Genomic DNA, 25,768 nt, shown 5'->3' with positions numbered 1-25,768 from the left:
TAGAGAACATTTACAAAATACCATTGCCACCATTTTAACATTTACATGATGGCTGTGGCATTGAAGAGTTTAAGATAAACATATATCATATAACATTGGTGATCATAACCGTTAATGACTGTCAACCTTTTATTGTCAAAGCAGATCCCACATTGCGTAGCTGTCATTGCACATTGCGGCATTTTACTCATAATATAGCCTATCATAGTTCATCAAATATTCAAATTATTTGTGGGTTTCTGGATATGTACTATACAGAATTACAGGGCTGTCGCAGATGATAAAACTGTGTTAAAAAAAAACATTAGTTTGTGATCAGTGGATATCTTCCACTTACTTTCACTAATACCTCTCACCCCCAGATGGCAGTACATTATACTGCTTCTGATTTAAATAGTCGTGTGTCTTGAAATAGTCGTGTGTCTTGAAATAGTCGTGTGTCTTGCCTCCCCACGTCGCTGTCTTTGATCACACAGACGGGCATTCCGAGTGTTTTCGGCGAGGCGGCTCTTTTGGTTCATTTTGCTCCCGAATGGCTTTATGTTTAAAATGTTAAAATAATAACTCCAGAAAAATTGAAAAGTGCAAATCATCACCAACGTGAAGACTTAGTAGACTATAATTATTTTAGTGCGTGAAATGCTCTTTCAATTAGGTTTTATTTTATCAGTCCTAATTATTATATCGCCGGCTATTTTTATTACTGAAATACTTCACTGGAAAAAAATTGCTTTGAACAGAAATATGTGCTCATCTCATTATTTATTGTTTCTGCAGTGCAGATATGCAATGTATAGTTCATACTGTTGTAATTTATCTTCAAGTTATCGTTGACTGAGCGAAGAAATATAGGAAATCAAGGAGTCAAATGAACAGCTACGTTCACCAGAGAGATTCGGCTCCCAACGTTCAACAAAAAGAGCCGTTCAAATTGAGCCGTTCGTTTGGGAACGACCCATCACTATCATTTAAATGTCCGGCGAGAGCAATCGCCATAGCATTGTAATCTAAACAGGAATTACACCATTCAGTGAACCGCCATCAAAATAGGATACATTTTTATTTAAAGCAATGGAGGAATACAATTCCGAAGAGGTAGAGTGTACATATATATTATCGTCGATTTAATAATATCCTTGGGCAGAATTAGCTAGCTGGCTAACATCATGCTCTTCGTTTAACGTTAGTTAGCCAACACGTTAGCTAGAGAAGGTTACCTTTAAATCTCCTCGAGCTACTATAAGACTCTTTGTGTAGTGAAATGTACAAGACAAAACATTTGAGACCTTCTTGACATAGCAATTTCATACTTCGTGCGAAATTAGACGAGCACCTCAATACTGTAACTGGGTGTGGTCAAATTAATTGTACTGGGCATGTATGGAGGATCGCGTCAGAATCGGTCAAAACCCGGGGTCAGTTGCGAATGTAAAAAAAAAAAAAAATACTATTAACACAGTCGACGTGATTGTTTGGCTGTTACTGTGTATTGTAACAAAACGTCTGTTGACAGATATAATGCTAGAAGTGTATGTGGCTATTCAATTAGCAAGGTCGCATTTTTGATTGTCAGTCTAGTATTCCATAACATCTGTCTTTAACATTTCCCAGTACATGCTGTTGAAGTTACCAGGTGAGGTATACATGCAACATTAAAATCACTCACTCCACCTCAATGCCCTAATAGGTTATGTCCGACTTAACATGCCAGTTATTCTGAAGATCATATTAACGGTTAGTTATCATTTATTGTTACAGCAGCCCCTTCTTTCTGAAAGCATTTGATATACAGCCTTGACAGCTTCAATGTTGATTGCCCTCAGATCTGACACAGTTGGATGTCTCTCTGTGAGTTAGGCTAGTTTGTTGAGGGACCAGCCAGGAAATTGTATGTCTGTTTCAGTTTGTTTTGTTTGATTCCACTACACGCATGTGAATGAAGGCCAAACAATGCAACACAAAAGCTTGTGTCCTTCAGTATGTCACAACTGTCACACAACTAAGTAATCCTCTCTTGTTTCTCTGTATATGTATATTTTGAATCAAAGGTGTCCTTCAACACAGATGAAGCCAGTGTCACCGTTAAAGAGGTAATCAGGAAGTTAAAAACATTTCTCAAGTTTGTCAACACATTTATTAGTTTTGGCTGGTTAAACTGATTATCATACCTGCTTAACTGTCTTGTCTCCCTTCCTGATGGTCTGTGTTGCAGTGCATTGAAGGTATCATTGGAGGAATTGATTACAACCAAAATAAAGTGAATCAATGGACTGCCAGCATTGTGGAGCACTCCCTCACCCAGCTGGTCAAACAGGGAAAACCATTCAAGTTCATAGGTGGGATTTATTACACTGTTCTAACACATTTGAGCTGTTTATATATAAGCATTAAGGCTTGAGTGGGTGTGGTATTTGGCAAATATACCATGGCAAAGAGCTGTTATTACACTCCATGCGTAGCCGTAGTATATTAGCAATAGTTCACAAACTGTTAAGATGCCTTACTGATCTTATAAACCATTTACCAATGCAATTGACCTTTCGCTGATCCCCGCCCACCTTAGTTACTGTTGCTACGCCCGTCAAGCTGCGCTTGTTTGTAAGAGGCAACTTCTGTAAACGGCCAAGCATGGAAAGAGAAAGTAGCATATTACTGGTCCATGTAAGGGATTCTTTTTCGAATAATACCTTCCCGATATCCTCCAGATCAAGGCAAAAGGGACTGCAGTGGACAGATATGTTCACTATATTCAGATGAACAAGGAAGGGGACACCACAATAATTTAGCAAAAACATACAGATCTCAATCAAATAATGAGAAACCCCACAAACTCATCCTAAAATGTGACCGCTGTGGGGGAAGTTTTGTTTGAATAGCTATTATTGAACTCTTATCAGTCAACACCATCCAATCTAACTTCAGAAGAAAGTCACCTGTTAAAGTTAAGCCTATGAGTGTCCCGACATAATAAGGTACTATTAGAGGTAGCTAGTCATCTAGCTTACATTAGTAGTAGTAGCAAGTTAGTCATATTGATGGTCACTTTACCACAAATAACTGTAACGTCAGCGTTAGATAACGTTGTTATCCAATGAATTATGTAAAGCGTTTCACAACCCAAGAGAAGTCACTGTAAATTCGGGTACATTCTGTCGGATTTGCAGGAGGTGCTGTAGCGAATGCACACCATTTCACCATTTTTATCCTTAAAAACGGTTGACAGACCTTCTTTAAATAGTGAACAGTTGTTAAGGTAGGATTGGACAAGAACCATTTGGGGTAGGTGTTTTGTGAAAGGTCAATTAGCATTGTATGCAGTGTTGTATACCACTTACATCAGCATTCAAACCATCCAGTTTATATATATATATATATATATATACACTCACCTAAAGGATTATTAGGAACACCTGTTCAATTTCTCATTAATGCAATTATCTAATCAACCAATCACATGGCAGTTTCTTCAATGCATTTAGGGGTGTGGTCCTGGTCAAGACAATCTCCTGAACTCCAAACTGAATGTCAGAATGGGAAAGAAAGGTGAAATAAAGCAATTTTGAGCGTGGCATGGTTGTTGGTGCCAGACAGGCCGGTCTGAGTATTTCACAATCTGCTCAGTCACACACAGAATAGGGTTTACAAAGAATGGTGTGAAAAGGGAAAAACATCCAGTATGCGGCAGTACTGTGGGCAAAAATGCCTTGTTGATGACAGTTGAAGACTGGAAGAATGTTGCCTAGTCTGATGAGTCTCGATTTCTGTTGAGACATTCAGATGGTAGAGTCAGAATTTGGCGTAAACAGAATGAGAACATGGATCCATCATGCCTTGTTACCACTGTGCAAGCTGGTGGTGGTGGTGTAATGGTGTGGGGGATGTTTTCTTGGCACACTTTAGGCCCCTTAGTGCCAATTGGGCATCGTTTAAATGTCACGGCCTACCTGAGCATTGTTTCTGACCATGTCCATCCCTTTAAGACCACCATATACCCATCCTCTGATGGCTACTTCCAGCAGGATAATGCACCATGTCACAAAGCTCGAATCATTTCAAATTGGTTTCTTGAACATGACAATGAGTTTGCTGTACTGAAATGGCCCCCACAGTCACCAGATCTCAACCCAATAGAGCATCTTTGGGATGTGGTGGAACGGGAGCTTCGTGCCCTGGATGTGCATCCCACAAATCTCCATCAACTGCAAGATGCTATCCTATCAATATGGGCCAACATTTCTAAAGAATGCTTTCAGCACCTTGTTGAATCAATGCCACGTAGAATTAAGGCAGTTCTGAAGGCGAAAGGGGGTCAAACACAGTATTAGTATGGTGTTCCTAATAATCCTTTAGGTGAGTGTATATACGTACAGTACAGTACAGGCCAAAAGTTTGGACACACCTTCTCATTCAATGCGTTTTCTTTATTTTCATGACTATTTACATTGTAGATTCTCACTGAAGGCATCAAAACTATGAATGAACACATATGGAATTATGTACTTAACAAAAAAGTGTGAAATAACTGAAAACATTTCTTATATTTTAGATTCCTCAAAGTAGCCACCCTTTGCTTTTTTGATAGCGCTGCAAACCCTTGGTGTTCTCTCAATGATTTTCACGAGGTAGTCACCTGAAAGGGTTTTCACTTCACAGGGGTGCCTTGTCAGGGTTAATTAGTAGAATTTTTTCCATATTAATGGGGTTGGGACCATCAGTTGTGTTGTGCAGAAGTCAGGTTGATACACAGCTGACAGCCCTATTGGACAACTGTTAGAATTCATATTATGGCAAGAACCAATCAGCTAAGTAAAGAGAAACGAGTGGCTATCATCACTTTAACAAATGAAGGTCAGTCAGTCCGGAAAATTGCGAAAACTTTGAATGTGTCCCCAAGTGCAGTCGCAAAAACCATCAAGCGCTACAACGAAACTGGCTCACATGAGGACCGCCCCAGGAAAGGAAGACCAAGAGTCCCCTCTGCTGCTGAGGATAAGTTCATCCGAGTCACCAGCCCCAGAAATCGCTGGTTAACAGCAGCTCAGATTAAAGACCAGCTGAATGCCACACAGAGTTCTAGCAGCAGACACATCTCTAGAACAACTGTTAAGAGGAGACTGCGCGAATCAGGCCTTCATGGTCAAGTAGCTGCCTGGAAACCACTGCTAAGGAGAGGCAACAAGCAGAAGAGATTTGTTTGGGCCAAGAAACACAAGGAATGGACATTAGACCAGTAGAAATCTGTACTTTGGTCTGATGAGTCCAAATTTGAGATCTTTGGTTCCAACCGCTGTGTCTTTGTGCGACCCAGAAAAGGTGAACGGATGGATTCTACATGCCTGGTTCCCACTGTGAAGCATGGAGGAGGAGGTGTGATGGTGGGGGGGCTTTGCTGGTGACACTGTTGGGGATTTATTCAAAATTGAAGGCATACTGAACCAGCATGGCTACCACAGCATCCTGCAGCGACATGCCATCCCATCCGGTTTGCATTTAGTTGGACCATCATTTATTTTTCAACAAGACAGTGACCCCAAACACCTCCAGGCTGTGTAAGGGCTATTTGACCAAGAAGGAGAGTGATGGAGTGCTGCGCCAGATGACCTGGTCTCCACAGTCACTGGACCGGAACCCAATCGAGATGGTTTGGGGTGAGCTGGACCGCAGAGTGAAGGCAAAAGGGCCAACAAGTGCTAAGCATCTCTGGGAACTCCTTCAAGACTATTGGAAAACCATTTCAGGTGACTACCTCTTGAAGCTCATCAAGAGAATGCCAAGAGTGTGCAAAGCAGTAATCAGAGCAAAGGGTGGCTACTTTGAAGAAACTAGAATATAAGATGTTTTCAGTTATTTCACACTTTTTTGTTAAGTACATAATTCCACATAGTTTTGATGCCTTCAGTGAGAATCTACAATGTAAATAAGTCATGGAAATAAAGGAAACGCATTGAATGAGAAGGTGTGTCCAAACTTTTGGCCTGTACTGTGTGTGTGTGTATATATATATATATAGTGCAGTCATTTGTCCCTATATATTATATATTATATATATATTATTATTATTTGAGTTTTGCAAAATTCAGGTTCAAATTGGTCACACAACTATAGAAGAGGAAGGCTCCTTAACAGATTTGAAGATGATCTGTGTGCTTGCTTTCTGCGTACTAGCCCCTTGAGGCTGGGAACACGGCCCTGTGCCTGACATAGTAACAGCAACAACAACAAAAATAACGTCACATCAGCATTGTCTTTTGTTCCAGTGAACTGTGCCATTATGCAGAAAAGTGGTGCTGGTCTGCACACAGCAAACTCCTGCTACTGGGATACAGCTACAGACGGTGAGAGAATGAGGAGAAACCTTTAAACAGCACTAGGCTTTAACCTGGTTTTAGTGTGTTTCAAGTTTGATTGTGTCATATGCATAGTGTACAAAGCAAACTGCATAACACAGCTAGTCTGCTAATGAACAGTGTATCAGTATTTAGCTTACCATACAACCCTGCTAGTACAACCCTGCTAGAATGCTTCAGTGAACTTAAATAATTCTCTGATTTCACGATGGACAGGAAATCTTGTCCTTCCTGTACTTGGTGTTTTGTACTCCGTTCAAGAATGAATGTTTTAGGAATGTATTTAATGTCTTAATTACTTCAAGGTGCTTATTCTGACAAACAAATGTTTAGCTTGCAAAACAGAGTTTCAATTGGACAAATGAAGGTCCTTCCCCCAAAATTCAGTTTGACAAAATCATTTCTATACTATAACATTTTGTTTGGAAAAATTACACATTTTGTACATTTTGTGTTCTCTTTAATTGGTTGAGATGTAATAGGTTTACCTGATTGGTCCTTGTGGTGTCCTCCCACAGGAAGCTGCACAGTCCGGTGGGAGAATCGTACCATGTACTGTGTGGTGAGTGTTTTTGCAGTGGCTGTGACCTGCTAATCGGGAACCCTCTCTTGCACAGCCCAAACACATCAGGGCATCAGGACCATCAAGCCTTGAAGGTCATGTGCTGATTACTCATCAACAGAAATGTCTGTTGTACAAAAACATTCCCCAGATCACAAACTTTGACCACCTGCAATTGAAACAATAGGATGGGAAATCAGTGATGTTTCTATATGTGCACAGTGTTGTCTGTGTGAAAGTATAAATATACAGGATATCCTTAACAGAGATATACTCTTAACAATAGTGGCCTCTATTGGCAAAATGCAGTTTTACCTGGGCAGCTCCATTGTAAACTATTCATTTTGAAGTAGTAAACTGTGTGGGACTTTCGAACGCTTAAAGAAGGATCAAATGATTCCTTTCGGGTTATTGGAATGCATTAGCCAATGAACATTCATGTTATTGAAATGCATTAGCCAATTAACTATCTTTTGAGCAACTCTTCCAAAACTGTATGTAGCAGTAAATTGGCCATTTTGACTTTCCCCTTTTCAAACACAGTAGAATGGCAGAACACACCGTTTCAGTTGGTGTTCCAGTTCCTAATTTTAGTAGAAGTGTACAACTAGAAAATGAGGTTTCCTCCTTGTCGCTGCCCTTGTGCCTGTATATGGCCATAATGGGACATGATACCTTGATCATTCTCTAGGACTCAGCAAAGACGCACAGATGGAAAGAGCTACAATAGTAAAGGTATACTAGTAAAGATTTCAATTACAGAACATCATAAACTAGGCTTTACATGTGTAATAATTTAATAAACTACATTTTAGTAAGAACCGTAGCAATAACAAGGTCATTAATAGTGTTACCTTCATACTGCTATTTAACATCTCCTGGTGCGTTTAGATGGGTAGATACATTCCTAGCATTTGTTTACTGATTGGTATTGACCAATCATGTCCACCCTGAAAAAGGTTGATGTGAAATTAAGTCATTTGTCAAAAAACTATTATTGAAAATCTGAATTTGTCTGCTTGTTTAAATGTTGCCTCAGACTAACAGAGAGACTTACAGGTTGGAGTTTCCATTGTAAGTTAAGGTGAACTGTATATTTTATTTAAGAATATGTTTTAGACAATATTTAAATATAGTCAATTTCAATTCATTCTTTGACATTCCTAGACTGTTTAAGTGATATTTATCCTGCATGTTGTATCATGTTTTCTCAGCCTTGTGATATTAAACTGATATTAGGCTTTTTGTTTCCACTAGTCATGATTCTGTATGTGACCTTTGACTGAGGTTTGTCATTAAAGGTATTATTTAACTAAAGCCCTGTCTCCCAGTGTTTATTAGCCGAGTTTACATTGCATTAACAGGTTGTCATTATCCAATCATAGTCATAACATGTAGGCCATGGCAGCGCTTGAGAGGATGAGAATGCTGACTGACGGATCTACAAATCACCTTGCATCATAAATAGCTAATCAATGTTTGCTCACATTGATACATTGCTGTTTTATATCCAATAAATCACAGCCTATTAGCAGATGGATTCTGCATTATGATCCGATTTACTGGTTCCTCCGTGTGTAAATGATTCTATATTATGATCCAATTCCATGGTTCCTCCATGTGCAAATGATTCTGTATTATGATCCAATTCCATGGTTCCTCCATGTGCAAATGATTCTGTATTATGATCCAATTCCATGGTTCCTCCATGTGCAAATGATTCTGTATTATGATCCAATTCCATGGTTCCTTCATGTGCAAATGATTCTGCATTATGATCCAATTCCCTGGTTCCTCTGTGTGCAAATTATTGTCTGCTTGGTTTCAAATGGAGGCCATGCTTTTCTTTAGATTTCTACACCTGTCAACATATCTGGGCAAAATCAGAATATGATCAAGATCAAGACAACATGGCCTTTGTCTCATTACTAGTAAACCAGGTTGACAGCTAGTGAGTTCAGCATAGGTGAAACAGGTTTGAGGTAGACCAATGTTTTTTAATAATCTAGGGCAAAGCTAGTATTTACTAAATGGCAAAACATTGGTCTAAACAGGCTGTTTACAGACAAGTTGCTTCATCGGCAATTAAACTCTTAAAGATTTGATCCAGAACCCATATGGTTACTGATGCAGCGCTAACCCCACAGGACCTGCTTTGAGCATCCTTCTGTCCTTCACTGTATGAAGGAAGGCTGTTTCTATTCTTTTCACCAGACAAAGCTTGGCTAATAAATTACTTTAAGAGTGGAAAGAAATATATTGTTTTTCAAAATAATTTGATCAGGCTTAAGGAGGGATCCCCAGGCTGAAGAAAAATCCTGGAATAGATGCCATCACTTTACTCTGTCTTGTTCTGAAAATACTTCATAGGAGAAAGTTAAATGGTGAACATTTTACAGGCATTCTGTAATTGAGTTGAGGGGAAATGGAAGAAGACAGATCTATTTATTTCTCTACAAGATGTCTGAAAGGATTTGTTGTGGGAAATGTCCCTGTTCATAAATGTGTTGTTCTGATTACAGCATGGTCCGTCCCAACCTCTTTCTGCTGTCCTTTGTGGTCTTTATTAATCTAACTTAGTAGGTGTTCAACAAAATGCTGGAAACTAGGGTTAGGGTTAACCCTCCTGCCTATCGTGGTGACATGGATGAAAGTGTTGATGGATGAGATACACTCAGTCATTTCTTTAACGTACCACTAGGGCTCAGTGTAAGTCAGTATTTGGAGGCTGGCAATGACAAAAACACTCTGTATGTTACATATACAGTAAATATGCATTTACCTCACATATATTTCAATCTTTAAAATAGTGATTTTAAATCATTTTGATTCACAATTATGTTATTTAAACCTTGATTTTACAATATTTCGAAATTTTCATTTGGCTTTCTTGTGCAAATGCATTGAAACAGAAAGCTAGTGCAAAAAACAAACATACATACATACATACATTTCAGGACAAGATAACAACGACTCTTCAGACCACCATCTGTGTGTAGATGATGTAATATAAGTCCATAACAGAAGTAGTTAGACAGACTTGGAGACGTGAGAACCACGTGATATCATGACTACATTTACATACATGACATTTGACTGACCCTTACATAGCTGAACCAAAACCACAGAAACCAGAAACATGCTGGAAACATGCAAAAGTCTATAGGTGGTTAGGGTCATGGGTTAGGGTCATGGGTTAAGGTTAGCTCTGGTGACCATGGTCATGCATTGGGTTCAGTATGTACAATTATGTTTTGTTTGCTGAGAAAGAGGATATTGTTTACATAAACACTAGTGTTGGCTTACAGCTCACCATGGCTTATCACCACCAGAGAAACACATCATTGAAGCAGTGTGCACAGCAATGATCAAGCTTTTTTAAGGAAGTATAAAAGCAGCGTTGCTCACAGCCATAAGACCAGAGAGTAATAAGAAACAAATGCATACAAAAAATTTTCAGAAATCAAAATGATATTTACAGTACACTTACAAAGTTCTCAAGTCAGATCTATGCTGTGGATCGAGATCCACACACTCCACATGTCAATGTACACTCAATTAATACAATCATTCTCAAATACATGGCAAATACTGATGCAGAATATCACTCTACTGGATGTAAGTGACTGTGTGGACCAATACTTAGCTTTGTGGAAATTGTAACCAAATCAGGAAACCTTGTTAGAAAATCATTAATTGTCCGACTCACTTAAGAACTGTCTTATCTGGCTGAGTGAAGCGATCTGTTCAAACCACAGGGACTTGACCTCCACAGAAAAGGCTGCAGTTGATCACAGTCTGGTTGGAGGAAAAGCTGTAAAAATCAGATCAACGCTAAAACATTGACACCCTGTCTGTAGTTCTGTCTGCAGCTGGAGAGTCACTTTTTTCCAATTGTCTGTAGTTGGTCTGCAGGACTGGGAAAATAAACATCAGGAACATTCTCAGAAGATCCACTTCCTTAGCATCACCAGTTGTACCTTATATTGCCGAACCTTGTCCCATGACCAAAGCTGTTCTTCCATGACACTGTCAATCAGTTAACACTGCAATTTTAAAACAACTCTCTGTGGTGACAATAACTTTGCAGCATGTTTAAGGTGAGTAAGCTGTTACAGGGTGTGGTCACACTGTTGTTTGTTAAAAGTGAAGTTATTTGGTTGACATTTGGGTGACATTTGTAGATAAAGAAGATCATGAATATGATCAGCGAATAGGAGTGTGTAAAGGTCCCAGGTGTTCGTATTACACTTAAAGGACTACAGAGGGAGATCACACACTAAGGCTGGATTCCTTTTGCAAAGTAGACAGCCCCTAAGCCCTAGTCACAGCCTCTAGGATCTGAATAAGATCTTAAGATGTAAAACATCATTCAAACCTGAGAAAGTAGGTTTTAGGGGCGGTCTACTTTGCGATCGTGATAGAGGGTAAGTATTGCTCTTGAGCTTCCACCTTTATCTAATTAGCACAGAGCTATAGCCAGTAGTAATCTGACCAGGTAAACACATTCATGGTTTAATCACATGGTCAGGAAAACTCTGAACCCTACAGTCAGCCAGTCATGGTTTAGTCACATGGTCAGGAAAACTCTGAACCCTACAGTCAGCCAGTCATGGTTTAGTCACATGGTCAGGAAAACTCTGAGCCCTACAGTCAGCCAGTCATGGTTTAGTCACAGGGTCAGGAAAACTCTGAACCCTACAGTCAGCCAGTCATGGTTTAGTCACAGGGTCAGGAAAACTCTGAACCCTACAGTCAGCCAGTCATGGTTTAGTCACATGGTCAGGAAAACTCTGAACCCTACAGTCAGCCAGTCATGCATTGCTTGACAAACTGTGGCTCACGTTGCCGTTCATCTCACTCAACACTTCATGACTTGTGTCATTGGGCACGCCATAGGTCACCGTGTCATTGGGCATAGTGTATGTTGTGTCATTAGCCATGTCATATGATGTGTCATCGACCATTTCCTTGTAGGTGGTAGGGCTCGGGTAAGGTGGGTCAAGAGCAACCTTCTCTATTGGCCCAGCCCCGTCAGGTGTGTCTAGAGCAGCCTTCTCTATTGGCCCAGCACTGTCAGGTGGGTCTAGAGCAGCCTTCTCTATTGGCCCAACCACATCCCTCTCAGGGGCATGGCAGACTAGACAGAGCAGGGCAGAGCAGTCCCATAGGCCCTGGGTCATACTGGAGGAGAACAGCTTTCTACAAGGGTGACAGAACTGATAGAAGAGCAGCATGAAGCAGATGCCCAAGGCGTAGGCCACCAGGAGTTGCAGGAGCAGCAACGGAGCGCAGATGAACCTGTAGAAGTCAGTCTGGAAGACGTACCACAACAGCAGCAGAGACGCATTCTCCACAAACCTCAGCATGTAGTACACAGCCATGCGGTACCAGTTCTGGGACTTGTTGATCAGGTCCGGGTCATTGAGCTTCAGCTGCACGGCCGACCAGCAGAACATGTTGATGCCCGCATAGAGGAAGGTGAGGAGGCAGAGGACGATGGTGGTGCCCACGCGGGTGAGGGTCTTCTCAATGTTCTCCGGGAAGGGCGAGTGGCTGAACCAGAATAACACCCAGGGGTACAGGAAGAAGATGAAGAAGTTGAGCAGCACCACAGGGAGGATCCATAGCTGCAGAACCGAGCTGAACAGGACCAGGACGGTGACACGTGTGGCAATCTCAAAGCTGCGCCACAGGAAGATGCAGAGGTAGGCGACGGGGCGTACCTCCACCTCGTAGTCATCATACTTGATCTTGATGGCCAGGATGTTGCAACGCAGCGCTCCATAAACAATGGACAGCAGAGAGATTACCATGAGGGTGCCTGAGAGTCAGAGAAACACCATTCACAATGGTCCTTGCATTGAAGCCTGAACTCTCAATTAACTGTTCTTTCACTAAAAGCTAAATGTAGAAACAGAAAAATCATGGGACACATATACAGATAAGCTTTTGCAATATTAAGCGATGTCTACACATTAATTTAATTTCAGAGCATAGAATGGTCAAAACTGCTTGACACTCCTGTTCATTATTACACCAAGCAATGTCCTATATCTAAAACATCATATCTCAACAGCATAATACAAAAGAGGGAACTTTTGTTTGTTGGCAAACCGCAAGTTGCCCTCCTGTTGCAACTTTGTTGTTGTCACACCCTGATGTGTTTCACCTGTTGTCTTGTCCCCGCCCCCTCACCAGGTGTTCCCGGTTCCCTATTGGCCCTGTGTATTTAAACCCTGTTCTCTGTTCGGCAGTTTCCAGATAGTCTTGTCTTGTACATTCGTTTCCAGCGTTCTATGTGTGCATCATCCATTCTACCTGTCCTTCCATTCCCTGGATTACAACCCTTGCCTGTTTTTCGGACCACAAGCCTGCCTGCCCTCTCCTGTACCTTCAACCATCTGACAGCCCGACAACGAACACTGCCTGTCCCCCACCACGAGCCTGCCTGCCCTCTCCTGTACCTTCAACCATCTGACCGCCCGACAACGAACACTGCCTGTCCCCCACCACGAGCCTGCCTGCCCTCCCCTGTACCTTTGACCATCTGATCGTCCGATAACGACCCCTGCCTGTCCACCACTACGAGCCTGCCCATTACCTGTTTGTTCAATAAATACTTTGGACCGCTCTCCTCGGCCTCTTTGTCCGCATTTGGGTCCCCACTCATTCACAGTTGTATCAGTTGTGGGTAGCTCTACAGAAGTCTTACAGTCTACTTCTGTTCTTTCAAAAAATAACATCACCCAATAGGATTATATTCATAGGTAAATAGTATATTTTGTCTCACTCTCACACTTTAGAATGTTACCTAGAATAACATATTAATAAATTGTGTGTGGTTTCCAGTTGATCTCCTTGTTATGCTGATGCCGCACAGTGGTATATTTCGATGAAACATGGAGAAGCCACAAAATTAGCTAATTTGGATGCATGCGTTTCAGATATTAGGAAGCAGACAACAAAGAACCTTTTGCTTTTTAAACTTTTTAGAAATGCTTGTTTTAGGACCCAAGAAACAAAGAGTTTTGTTGGCAGGTCTCACAGTGAACCTTGATGGTGGTATGGTCGTATCCCAAAAAACTGTGAGAAACCTTGTTGTTACCCTCGAACCTGACCTCTCCTTTGATTAACTTATAAAATATTTCTCAAGAGGTGCTTTTCTCCATCTTCGGAACACTGCAAAAATCAGAAACTGGTGCAGTTTTTTAACAATATCCATGCTTTTGTTTACTTCTAGAATAGATTACTGCAATGCTCTTCTCTCTGATTACCCTGATAAATCAATCAATAAACTTCAATTAGTGCTGAACATGGCTGCTAGAATCGTAACTAGAACAAAAACATTTGGACACATTACACCAGTACTAGCCTCTTTACACTGGCTGCCTGTTAAGGCTAGGGCTGATTTTAAGGTTTTATTGTTAGCCTATAAAGCAATACATGGACTTGTTCCTACTTACCTCGCTGAAATGATACAGCCATACATACTTACACGTAACCTAAGATTGCAAAATGCAGGCCTTCTAATTGTACCCAGAATTTCTAAACAAACAGCTGGAGGCAGGGCCTTCTCTCATAGAGCTCCACTGCTGTGGATTGATCTGCCAACTAAGTTCAGAAATGCAGACTCAGTGCGAACATTCAAGTGTCTATTAAAGACTCATCTCTACAGCACGGTCTATGATTTAATGTAGTCTGGCCCAGTGGTGTGAAGGTGAATGGATACTGTCCACCCTTGCTGTCTTCCCAGGTGGGCTCTCATCTCCAATGGGATGCCCTGCCTCCAAATGCCATTCGGGGGCGGAGTCACTGGCTTGTTGTTGTCTCTCCGTTGCGCCCATTGTTCAACTGGGCTGTACTCTGCTGGCAATACTCTGCCCTCATTTCAGGGTGGTTGTCTTTGGTGTCCCTTTGGTTGATGCTTGGCAATGTGGGTGGATTGACTTCCTGCATGTTGGGCCCTGTCCGGGGCCTCCCCCAGATAGGGCCAAAGAGTCACTGGACCCCCCCCAAGGTTTTATGCTGCTATATTATTGTGCTGGGGGAGTAGGGCCAGTTCTCCTTCTCCACTGTAAATCCTTCTCCACTTTAAAATCTATGTAATGCACCCTCTAAATGCTTTTGTCTCCTGCTCCATTTAAATTTAGGAGGACATGAGGTCTTGGACCATACCTTAGGAGTACCAGGTTTGAAAGACTCGTAGCTGTCCCTGTCCAAAGTCTTCCTGGTTGTGTTACAGATCAAGACGATACCTGACGAATCAAGCTGCCACTCCGTTAACCATTCCTCCACCTCGGGTTGTCCCTGTCCTTGTCCATCTGGTCATGCTTCTGACCTGGACTAGGTTTAATAGACTCTGGACACAACCCACATGCATTTATTAATTACTAAAACTAGTACTCTTAAAATGTTCACCCGGCACAGCCAGAAGAGGACTGATCACATCTCCGAGCCTGGTTCCTCTATAGGTTTCTTTTTCCTAGCCACTGTGCTTCAACACTGTTGTTGCTTGTTCCTTGGGGTTTCAGGCTGGGTATTTTGTAAAAGTACTTTGTGAAGACTGCTGATGTGAAAACGGCTTTATAAATAAATTTGACTGATGATTGATTGATTGACCCTAAACATACAGAATTTAAGACGGGTCACTCAACCACGAACGCTTCTACGGAAGCTGTTTTCAAACACTCTCTCTGTTGTTATCCTTCTGAATCCAGTCTTTGACACTTTGAACCATCAGATCCTCTCCATCCTCTCAGGGCTGGGTGTCTCAGGCTCTGCATAATCTTGGATTGCATCCTACCTACCAGACTGCTCCTTTCTGGTTATGTGGAAACAATCTGTGTCGGTTCTCTTACTGGTCACCCAGAAGAGCAGTTCTAGGCCCTCCTTTCTCTAGACACCTTTTCTCAAGTCGCTTTGCTTGTTCTAATCCTCACATGGTCTCTCCTATCACTGCTATCCTGAAAACACTCAACAATTCTTTACCTTTACCTTCCACCTTCGGACATCCAGATGGTGACAATCATTAATGCCTGGCTGACATTTCTGCTTGGCTGACACCACTTCAAGATTAACCATGACAAGACAGCGTTGCTCATTCCCCGGAGAAAGGCTTGTTCACTCCATGACGACATCTTCATGTTTGGCAACTTCATGGTGTACATTTCCCAAACCCTTGGCATGGCTCTGGACAATGGCCTGTTATTTTCCTGAAAGGAAGGCATCGGCACGTCCTTCTAGGTTCTACAGCATTTGCAGAGCACAACCTTTCCTCACACAGGAAGTGGCGTAAGCTCTAATCCAGTGACATAACATTTTTGACCATAAAGATGTTTCATATAATTTCATAACTGATAACAGACAGTTGAAGATGGTTGTGTAATATTGCTGTGAGTCACACAATATCTGTTTTTTTCCAAAATGGCACATAGCTAATCTGCCCACGCTACAGTAGGATGTGCTCTCAGGAGCATTTGCTCAACGAGGGAGACAGACCTGTGACCTGTATAGAGACCTGTAGCATGTATAGAGGGAAACCACAAGACAAGGAGTTCAAATGGTTCATGCACACTTCAGATCACTCCAGTGTCTCCAAACAGGGAGAAGGACAGACACTTAAAAAGGGACAAACACAAGTGTGAATGACACCAAGTATACAGATATTGGCATATCGACTCTGAAATATGTCCACACTCACCTCTGCCAATGGACACTGCCTGCTGCAGCACACAGATGTAGAGCTGAAGAGTGAGCTGAGGGGCGGAGCCCAGGAAGGCCTGGATGACGGAGGTGCGGGCGAAGGCAGCACGGTGGGTGAAGAGTTTGCCCTCTGCCTGGCCAACCTGCCTCTCCACCTCCTCAGACTGGCCCCTCCTGGGCATCTGGCGTTTTCGTGTGATGCTGACATACGGCTCCTCAACCCGTCCTACACTGCCGTAGATACAGAAAGCCTCCAGGCACCTTCAGCAACAGATGAACACACACATACAGCAGTGTTAATGCAGGGTGTACACACAAACACCCATCACAGAGAAGGGTCCTAATGCCTCTATGCATGTTTGGTCAGAAACATACACACCAGTAGCGCGCTAGAGGTCATTTTGTAGGGCTCTGGTAGTGCTCCTCCTGTTCTCTCCTTTCTCGCACAAAGTAGCAGATACCTGTCCTGCTGCTGGGTTGATGCCCTTCTACAGCCCTGTCTAGCTCTCCCTGTGTAATGGCCTATCTCCTGGTATGTCCAACATGCTCTTGAGACTTTACTGGGAGACACAGCAAACCTTCTTGCGATGGCACGTATGGATGTGCCATCCTGGAGGAGCTGAACTGCCTGTGTAACCTGAATGGGCTGCACATACCGCCTCATGCTACCAGTAGTGACAACGACACTAGCAAAACACAAAACTAGAGAAGAATCAGGAAGGATGGATAAGGAGAGAGCACTTGTCTGTGGGTACCACCTGCAAAACCATTCCCTTTTTGAGGGTTGTCTTGCTGTTGCCTCTCCAGTGTACCTGTCACTTTCATTTGCACTAAAACAGGTAACATTGATTCACAATCGCTTATTCTTCCTAACTGGACAAATTGATATCCCTGAAGGTTAATTGACTTTGTGTTATACTGTGATTATTACATGTTCCCTTCATTTTGAGCAGAGTATTACTGTCCTGTATTTTAATACAGTGAATCCTATACCGACTGAGTTATCAACCCACGACCACAGACACCTCAGGAGTTATCAACCCACGACCACAGATGCCTCAGGAGTTATCAACCCACGACCACAGACGCCTCAGGAGTTATCAACCCACGACCACAGACGCCTCAGGAGTTATCAACCCACGACCACAGACGCCTCAGGAGTTATCAACCCACGACCACAGACGCCTCAGGAGTTATCAACCCACGACCACAGACGCCTCAGGCATTATCAACCCACGACCACAGACGCCTCAGGAGTTATCAACCCACAACCACAGACACCTCAGGAGTTATCAACCCACGACCACAGACGCCTCAGGAGTTATCAACCCACGACCACAGACGCCTCAGGCATTATCAACCCACGACCACAGATGCCTCAGGAGTTCTACATTTACAATACAAATAACAACAAACAGAAGAGCTACCTCCATTGATACTGATCACACCTAGCAACAGTAGCATCTACCACATGGTACCACTGTAAAAACAGACATTAATATCATCATAAACACCTGCTAAACCAACAGCCATCTGGATCTCAGACTGTACAACATGATTCATTTGGGAGATGCTCTCATTCAAAGCAACCAACAGTAAGTCCCCCTAGATAGGGCAGTAGGAGTAAATACATTTTATCAATTAAGTCCTGAGCAAAGTCAGGGCTTTGGTTCATTTTTTAACCTCAAAACCCATTGGATAGATTACCAGATAGAGACAGCAGCATTTTGCAGCTTCACTTATTAGTAAGCATGGATGTACCCAGTCTTCTCAGAGTCACCTGCCAACGCAACACTAAAACACTAAGGTCCCAGGCAGGGTGCCAGGGCACTACAACTAATTCACTCTGTCTGGGTAAAGCAGCTCTGGTTCACAGTGCCAATAAAAGGCAAGTCACAAAGCTTTACACCCACAGGACCACAGTGGGAAAGACTGTTTATCAGGCTAAAAAACATCCCAGTAACATGCAAAGTGATAGCAACGATGCATTAGCAAAAGGCTGTGCTGCTAAAAGCTAAGTCTAGTTCTAACTCTCCTAATCTCATAATAACAGCTTTAGCTGGACACTTGTTTAATGTCCACCCACACATTTCTGACATGCTATAGCCCCCCACCAGTCCCTATATACACTGCTACTGTAGGTGGCAGTGTACCTAGAGACTGCATCTACAATAATGAACTGTGTGTGTTTATCTAGAGACTGTTCTACAATAATGAACTGTATGTATGTATCTACAGATGTTATACAATAATGAACTGTGTGTGTGTATCTAGAGACTGCATCTACAATAATGAACTGTGTGTATCTAGAGACTGCATCTACAATAATAATCATACAGGGAAATCATCAATAACATCATACAGGGAAATCCTCAACAACATCATACAGGGAAATCCTCAACAACATCATACAGGGAAATCCTCAACAACCCATCTAAGAGCTGGCCCATTGAACAGATAGTAGCTAATTAAAAGGTTGTTGTCAAATTAGGAAGACATCAGATACATTTATATGAACTTTTAAACTTTCCATGGAGATAAATGTCTTCAACTGGTTCAATCCAGCCTGCAGTAGAAACAAAAACATTTCTACGAGACAGCAGGTATGAATAAATGATAATGGACTTACATATTTGTTTCATATAGAACAGTTAAATATACAGTAAATATACTAATCTGGCCCTTAAGCAAACCATTTGTCCATCCCCTGATCTGACACTGGTTAAGCATGCACTGAGTTTTACATTGTAAAGTAGGTGTCTGAAATTAAATATTTACCAAATATTTCAGACATTTCACCATTATTATTATACCTTTATTTTTACAGGCAAGTCATTAAGAACACGTTCTTATTTACAATGGCGGCCTGACAAGTGGAGTAACAAACATTATAGATACTTACAAGTTAGCAATTACATAAATACAATTGCAAATTCAACATAGTAGACAACAGACCACTTTAACCAGGTATGTGTATATAGAAATGAAGAATAGCTGTACATAGAAATATTTGCTCCAAAAAAAATCTTTCTTTTTTCTTTCCCCTTCCCTTTTTCCTTCCTATCCTTTCCTTTTCCTATTTTTATTTATGACTATGAAGAGAAGCAGCTGCATGTGTCCGTGTACAAGTGTGATATAACAGCTTTAAATGATGAGGTTGAAATTAGCTTATCAATTTTGAGAATGTTTTGGAGCGAATTCCAGTCCCGAGCGGCAGCAGATTGAAATGATATTAGACCAATAGCTGTTTTGGTTTTTGGAATTATTAATTGAAGATAAAGTGAAGACCGGGTATCATAAGTGGCAGGCTTAGGCTGCAGCAGGTGACCTAAGTAAGGTGGTGAGTGACCAAGAAGGGTCTTGTAAATGAACGTGAACCAGTGAATTGTACGACGATTGTGAAGGGAGGACCAGTTGACAGATGTGTAGAGAGCGCAGTGGTGTGTGTTGTAAGGAGCATTTGTGGCAAACCTGATAGCAGAATGGTAAAGAGAGTCAAGTTTTGACAGGGTGGACTTGCAGGCAACCCTGTAAATGGTATCTCCATAGTCTAACATGGGTAGGATGGTCATTTGAATAAGAGAAAGTTTGGCAGAAGTGGTGAATGAAGAGCGGTTTCTGTAAAGAAAACCAAGCTTGGCTTTAACCTTAGATTGCAGCTTAGATATGTGGGTAGAATAAGTAAGAGAGGTGTCCAACCAGATGCCCAAGTATTTATATGCAGTGACTTGTTCTAGAATAGCCCCATTACAGGTGGTGATGTTAAGTGCAGGAGGAGGCGTAGTACCCTTTCGGTAAAACCACATGATTTTTGTTTTGGAGGTATTGAGACTGAGATTGAGTTGTGTAAAGGATTGTTGAACTTGGTAAAAGCTTTCTTGCAGGGTAGCTTGAACAGCATCAGTGGAGGGACCAGTGGCATAAAGAACAGTATCATCAGCGTATAGGTGAATGAAAGAATTGCCAGCCTTCGGTGGAATGGTATTAATATAAATTAAAAAAAGAGTTGGAGCAAGGATAGAACCTTGGGGCACACCCCTGATGATCGGGAGAGAGTGGGATACAAGGTTTTCGAATCTTACACTTTGAACCCGGTGTGAGAGATAATTTGTGAACCAAACCAGTGAGTGATCAGTGACACCAATGCTGCTGAGTCTGTCAATGAGTATGTTGTGGTCCACAGAGTCAAAAGCTTTTGCAAGGTCAATGAATATAGCAGCGCAGTGTTGTTTAGTATCTAACGCAGAAGTAATATCATTGAGTACTTTAGTGGTAGCTGTAACACACCCATACCCTGCTCGGAAGCCAGACTGTGCCCCGGTATGATATCCGTTGCCATTTAGCTTAAAGTCAAAACATCTGCAATTTAATGATATGCTGGATGTTTTGAGGATGTGGTTTCTGTGTCTGAGCACATTGATATGCACCCCCCCTCCCCTTGTCATCACAGATAAGGACCCAGCAGAAGCATCACATACTATTCTTAGGAACTCCTGAGCAGAAGAGCAGCGAGGACAGCCTGAGAGAAACGCGTTCTGACTGATCATTACATTTTAGACTTAAGGAGGAACGTCCAATAGCCATTACTGGACAGTCATTCAACACCCTGTTAGCTTTGACTGATGACATCATGTATCATATCCCATCACCCCCAGGCCTTGGAGTCCTTTGGTATATTCTCACCTATTCTAAAACTTTACAAGTCTGTGATATTTTGGTGGATTGAACCAGTAGAAGGACATGAACTAAAGGTGTGGTTATGTTCACTTTCTACAGAGTCCACTAATGAATTGTGGGTGTGTAGTCCTAGACCCAGACCTGCAGATGACTAATATCACCACTCTCAGAAACAAAGTGGGTCCTACCATATTATGTTATTTACAAACCTTACCCTTCTATAATATACATACATTAAATTTATGCCATTGTTTGGACAATTTTGCAATATCATTTTGTGCTAGTTTGCTCTATCTGCCTCCAAAAACTTTTTTTAAATAGGGAATCAACTGTTTGCAGCATTTTGAAATTCATGCCTATCCCTGCCCCCTGCAGCAGTTTGGAACACCACAAGTCACACAAGTATATTGCGGTACATACAGCTCCAGAAAGAAATAGAAGACCACTGCACCTTTTTGTTTCCTTTCCAAATAAAGTTGAAAAGGAAAGTTTTGAGTGAGGAACAGAAGCATTCAATATGCAGTGGCCTCTTAATTTCTTTCAGAGCTGTATATAATCAGGAAAATCTATAATATCACATTGTTAAGTGCTTGGACATTAACAGTCAGGTATACCGGCCAACCTTTGTTAATTATTGGTCAGTGATCATGACAGCAGGACTGATCTAAGTACCAGTCATTACTGTAGGAGCCCCACCACACACATCAGAACCCTTTGAGGTGACGACTTCAAGCAGCAGAAGTTGGTGTCTATGGGGGCTTTAGACCTGACGTCTGAACTGGTATCATAGCCAGTAGGCATGTAAATAAACAATTCATTTCTCGCATTAGGCCTACATTTTGGAAGAATGATCTGATAGCCACCGCAAGGTCGGAATTGATACGTTTTCAGTAAGAGAATGAATTAATCTTAGTAGTCAATAGCCCGTGTTATTTATGCAATTCAATTAGAGAAATGTCTGAGATAAACGGTCGGTTGCTCTGGTCTTGAAATGAAAGCTGACGATGCAGCAAAGGATGTCGGTGTTTTATTTCCTGTGGTGCTGTATGCGGCAGAGTGCAGCCGTACATCAAACGCTCTATTGATTATGGGAGTATTGACATGCACTGAGTTCATTTCTGCTCTAAATGCATAGACCACGGAGCGAAGCCCAGACTGTGTAATGGTCTGCTGGGTAGGAAAAGGGCTACAACAACAAAGCCAACAGGACGGACATGATGCGCTTCAATGCTTCATCATCATCCCTCTATAATCTTATGAGCCCACACAATTAGCATTTGCTCGACAGGATGGGATGTAGGCTACCATCTGGATCGTTGTAAAACAACACTAAATCTAAAACGAAGGGGCCACTTGGTGCATTTCAGACACGGTTCTGTCCTTTTGTTCACAGTCTAGATTTACGCTGTCCTCGACCTGGACGATTTATATCAGCAGTGGTAGAATACCCACATGCTGCGGATCTGACTGTGGCAGTTTGGTGATGGTGGAGCCCAAATTGCCTGAGTATGGGGAGACTAGGAAAGATACGGCGCTGTTCCTAACATCTCCTTACCTCACGATGGGTCCAAGCTGCAGAATATGAAGCAGCAGAACCAGCGGTCGGTCTCTGCTGAGGTCTCGATGAATGAAGGTAAGCGTCAGCTGCACGAGCACGGACGGCACAAGAGTAAAGAGGAGAGTGAGCCCCTGCCAGATCTGGTCGCCATCGGAGCGGTAAGTGGAGCTTAGATAAAGGGCTGCCGTGGTCTCGGCTGTGAACAGAGACACCGACACAAATATTGAGCTAGGGAGTCGCATCCTCACCTCAGGGAAGGTGGGCCGCTCCTCCCTACCATTGTGAACTACCTAGAGCAGACTCCGCGACGGAGATGCTCTCTGGTCCGCTAATATTCTGCCCTCAGCGCTGAGGATTACGTCAGAATCTCATGGTAACGAAACCTTCAGAATAAAAGCGTCCATGTGAACAACTCCAGAAAGAATTAAGAGGGCACTGCACCTTTTTCTCTACTTTCCAAAAAAGTTTAAAGGGAAGTTTTTGAGTGAGGAACAAAAGCGTTCAATTTGCAGTGGTCTCTTAATTTTAACCCTTCTGTTCCTCATTCACAACTTTTTTGGAAAGGAAAGAAGAAGTGGCAGTGGTCTCTTAATTTATTCCGGAGCTGTATATTGCAACGTGTGTACTTGTTTTTAAAGATAGTAAATTGTAATTAAAGGCAATTCTTTGGTTGTTTTCTCATCAATGCCACGAGCAATTAATGGGAAAAAATTTATAGGTCCAAAAAATATTTTTAAGGACAATATTAAAACAGAAATGTACATATATATTTGATATATTTGCCTTATAACAAATAAATAACATATTTGAAGAAGAAGATGGCATTCGACAAATACTCCTTATGGTGTGTAGAATCCATATAAAGTGTCACTTCAAGGGCAATATAGATGGTATAGCTGGCAGCCCATACTAACACACCCACTCCATTGGCTCCAATGCAATACGTTACACCCTAAAGTGGCCTATGCAAATTGGCTTATAACAAAAAAATTAGACTATGTGAAGTGGAACATGACATTTGAGAGTTAACGATCTGGGCTGTATATTGTATGTTTAATGTCTGTTTAAATTTTTTCTGAAACAAAAATGCCAGCAAGTTCTATTAGATGTTAGTAAACAGACGCAAATCTGTCTGTTAGGAGGATTTTTCCTGCAACTGGCTTTGTTTACTAAACTAGCTCACGTTAGGAGAGGGATTTATTGCTACTTCGCGATTGAGAACCTTGACATGTCGGTGGATGGCAGAATCGGCTCAGCGTGTGCAACAGATGGCATTGACTTTCAAGCTTTTATCAACCCTGTAGTTTTGGAAACCTTCCACGTCCTCAAAAAACTGGAAGAGGCAGAGGCTGGAGGGACCAAACGGACAACTCTCAATTCTGTAAGTAGGCATGTAATAGCAATTTGGATAATTCTGTTGTAAGTCCAGTTCTGCATGAACAGAATGAGAAGGTATTGAAATTATTACTACTACGGAGCATCGGCACGATTTTGATACTGTTGGGAACGGGCATGTCAGTCATTTTCCCTGACTGATAAGATTCCGGAATGACGGCCTGTCTTTTAGACAATTAGCGAGAATTAATTGTATTAACACAATAGGGGACTACACATGATCTATTTCATATATATACAGCTCTGGACAAAATTAAGGTAACCACTGCAAAATGATTCATAGTAAAACCAGAGTATATGTTTGAGTAAAATGAACAGTTTTGTTTTATTCTGTAAACTACTGACAACATTACTCCCAAATTCCATATACAAATATTGTCATTTAGAGTATTTATTTGTACAAAACAACAACTGGTCAAAATAACAAAAAAAAAGATGTATTGTTTTCAGACCTCAAATAATGCAAATAAAACAAATTCATATTAATTTTTGAACAACAAAATACTAATTGTTTCAGAAATCAAGAGTTCAGCAATCAATGTTTGGATGAATAACCCTGATTTTTTTATCACAGCTTTCATGCATCTTGGCATGCTCTCCACCAGATTGTCACATTGCTGTCGAGTGACTTTATGCCACTCCTGGCACAAAAATTCCAGTTACTCGGCTTTGTTTGATGGCTTGTGACCATCCATCTTCCTCTTGATCAAATTGCAGAGGTTTTCCAGGCCTTTCCAGGTCTCTGTCTAGCCATTAGACGACCAGGTGTTGGGCAAAGCTGAAAATTTGACTTGTCAAAGAAGATTATCTTACTCCATTCCTCCACAGTCCAATCCTTATGGTTTTTTTTGCAAATTTCAGCCTGGCTCTTCTTTGCTTCTTATTGATGAAGGGCTTTTTACTATTTTTGCACGACTTGCTGCTGTTTGTCATTTTTTTGTAGGTCACTTGATGTCATCCTACAGTTTTTGAGTGACATTCGAATTAGTTGACGGTCATCTTGGTCAGTGGAAAGTCGTTTTCGCCCTCTGCCAGTCTTTGTTGTCCCCAATGTCTATTGTTTGACCTTGTTCTTATGAACCACCATCTTTGAAATGTTCTGAATGGAAGCAACCTGACGCTCCCTGTATCCCTCTGCCAGGAAAGCCAGAATTGAACCCTTCTTTTCCTCACTCAAAGCTTTTCTTTTCAACACTTTTGTCATGCTGAATAGTTATTTGTTTATTCAAATTAACTTTGAGATACTATTTGCACTGTTTTTGCCATCCAGCTAGTCCTATTTCAAAAGGATAGTGATGACCACAGCACTGTTTTTTTTCTTTTCCCTGTTAAATTAGATTTGGTTCAGGCAATCACCTGATCAGCACCTCATTAAGTAAAATGAAGTGTGCCTGTGTTGGAATTTAACTCTTCTACTCTTCAGTATTTCTGTCAGCTTCTTGTAGCGAAGCTCCGTGTTGCCTTCACGGGAACGTGGCAGTATAGTATTATCTATAAAAGTTCACCCACATGGCGTTTACTGTG

At 41.7% G+C, this 25,768-nt stretch overlaps 2 protein-coding genes across 3 annotated transcripts; one reads left to right on the top strand and one right to left on the bottom strand.

Annotated features, from left to right (window-relative positions):
- Positions 1-925: 925 nt before the first annotated feature.
- LOC105027326 (dynein light chain Tctex-type 3) lies at positions 926-8,226 on the top strand. Its single transcript, XM_010899402.5, has 5 exons — positions 926-1,095; positions 2,049-2,090; positions 2,213-2,336; positions 6,258-6,335; positions 6,866-8,226. Exons 1-5 carry the CDS (start codon positions 1,072-1,074, stop codon positions 6,940-6,942), a joined length of 345 nt encoding a protein of 114 aa, XP_010897704.1. The 5' UTR covers positions 926-1,071; the 3' UTR covers positions 6,943-8,226.
- A 2,192-nt stretch (positions 8,227-10,418) lies between these two features.
- On the bottom strand, positions 10,419-23,180 carry xk (X-linked Kx blood group (McLeod syndrome)). Of its 2 annotated transcripts, XR_002197980.2 has the most exons (4): positions 22,847-23,180; positions 16,613-16,875; positions 11,658-12,733; positions 10,419-11,606 (listed from the first exon to the last, which is right to left on the bottom strand). XR_002197980.2 is itself a non-coding variant. In XM_010899403.3 (3 exons), exons 1-3 carry the CDS (start codon positions 23,089-23,091, stop codon positions 11,724-11,726), a joined length of 1,518 nt encoding a protein of 505 aa, XP_010897705.1. In that variant the 5' UTR covers positions 23,092-23,180; the 3' UTR covers positions 10,419-11,723. The 2 variants fall into 2 exon arrangements, 1 of the variants encoding a protein (XP_010897705.1); XM_010899403.3 differs by having other exon boundaries at positions 10,419-12,733.
- Positions 23,181-25,768: the final 2,588 nt, after the last annotated feature.

This window comes from Esox lucius, chromosome 16 (genome assembly GCF_011004845.1).
Source record: "Esox lucius isolate fEsoLuc1 chromosome 16, fEsoLuc1.pri, whole genome shotgun sequence".
NCBI classification, from domain to species: domain Eukaryota; kingdom Metazoa; phylum Chordata; class Actinopteri; order Esociformes; family Esocidae; genus Esox; species Esox lucius.
This window is presented reverse-complemented; position numbering and strand designations above follow the sequence as displayed.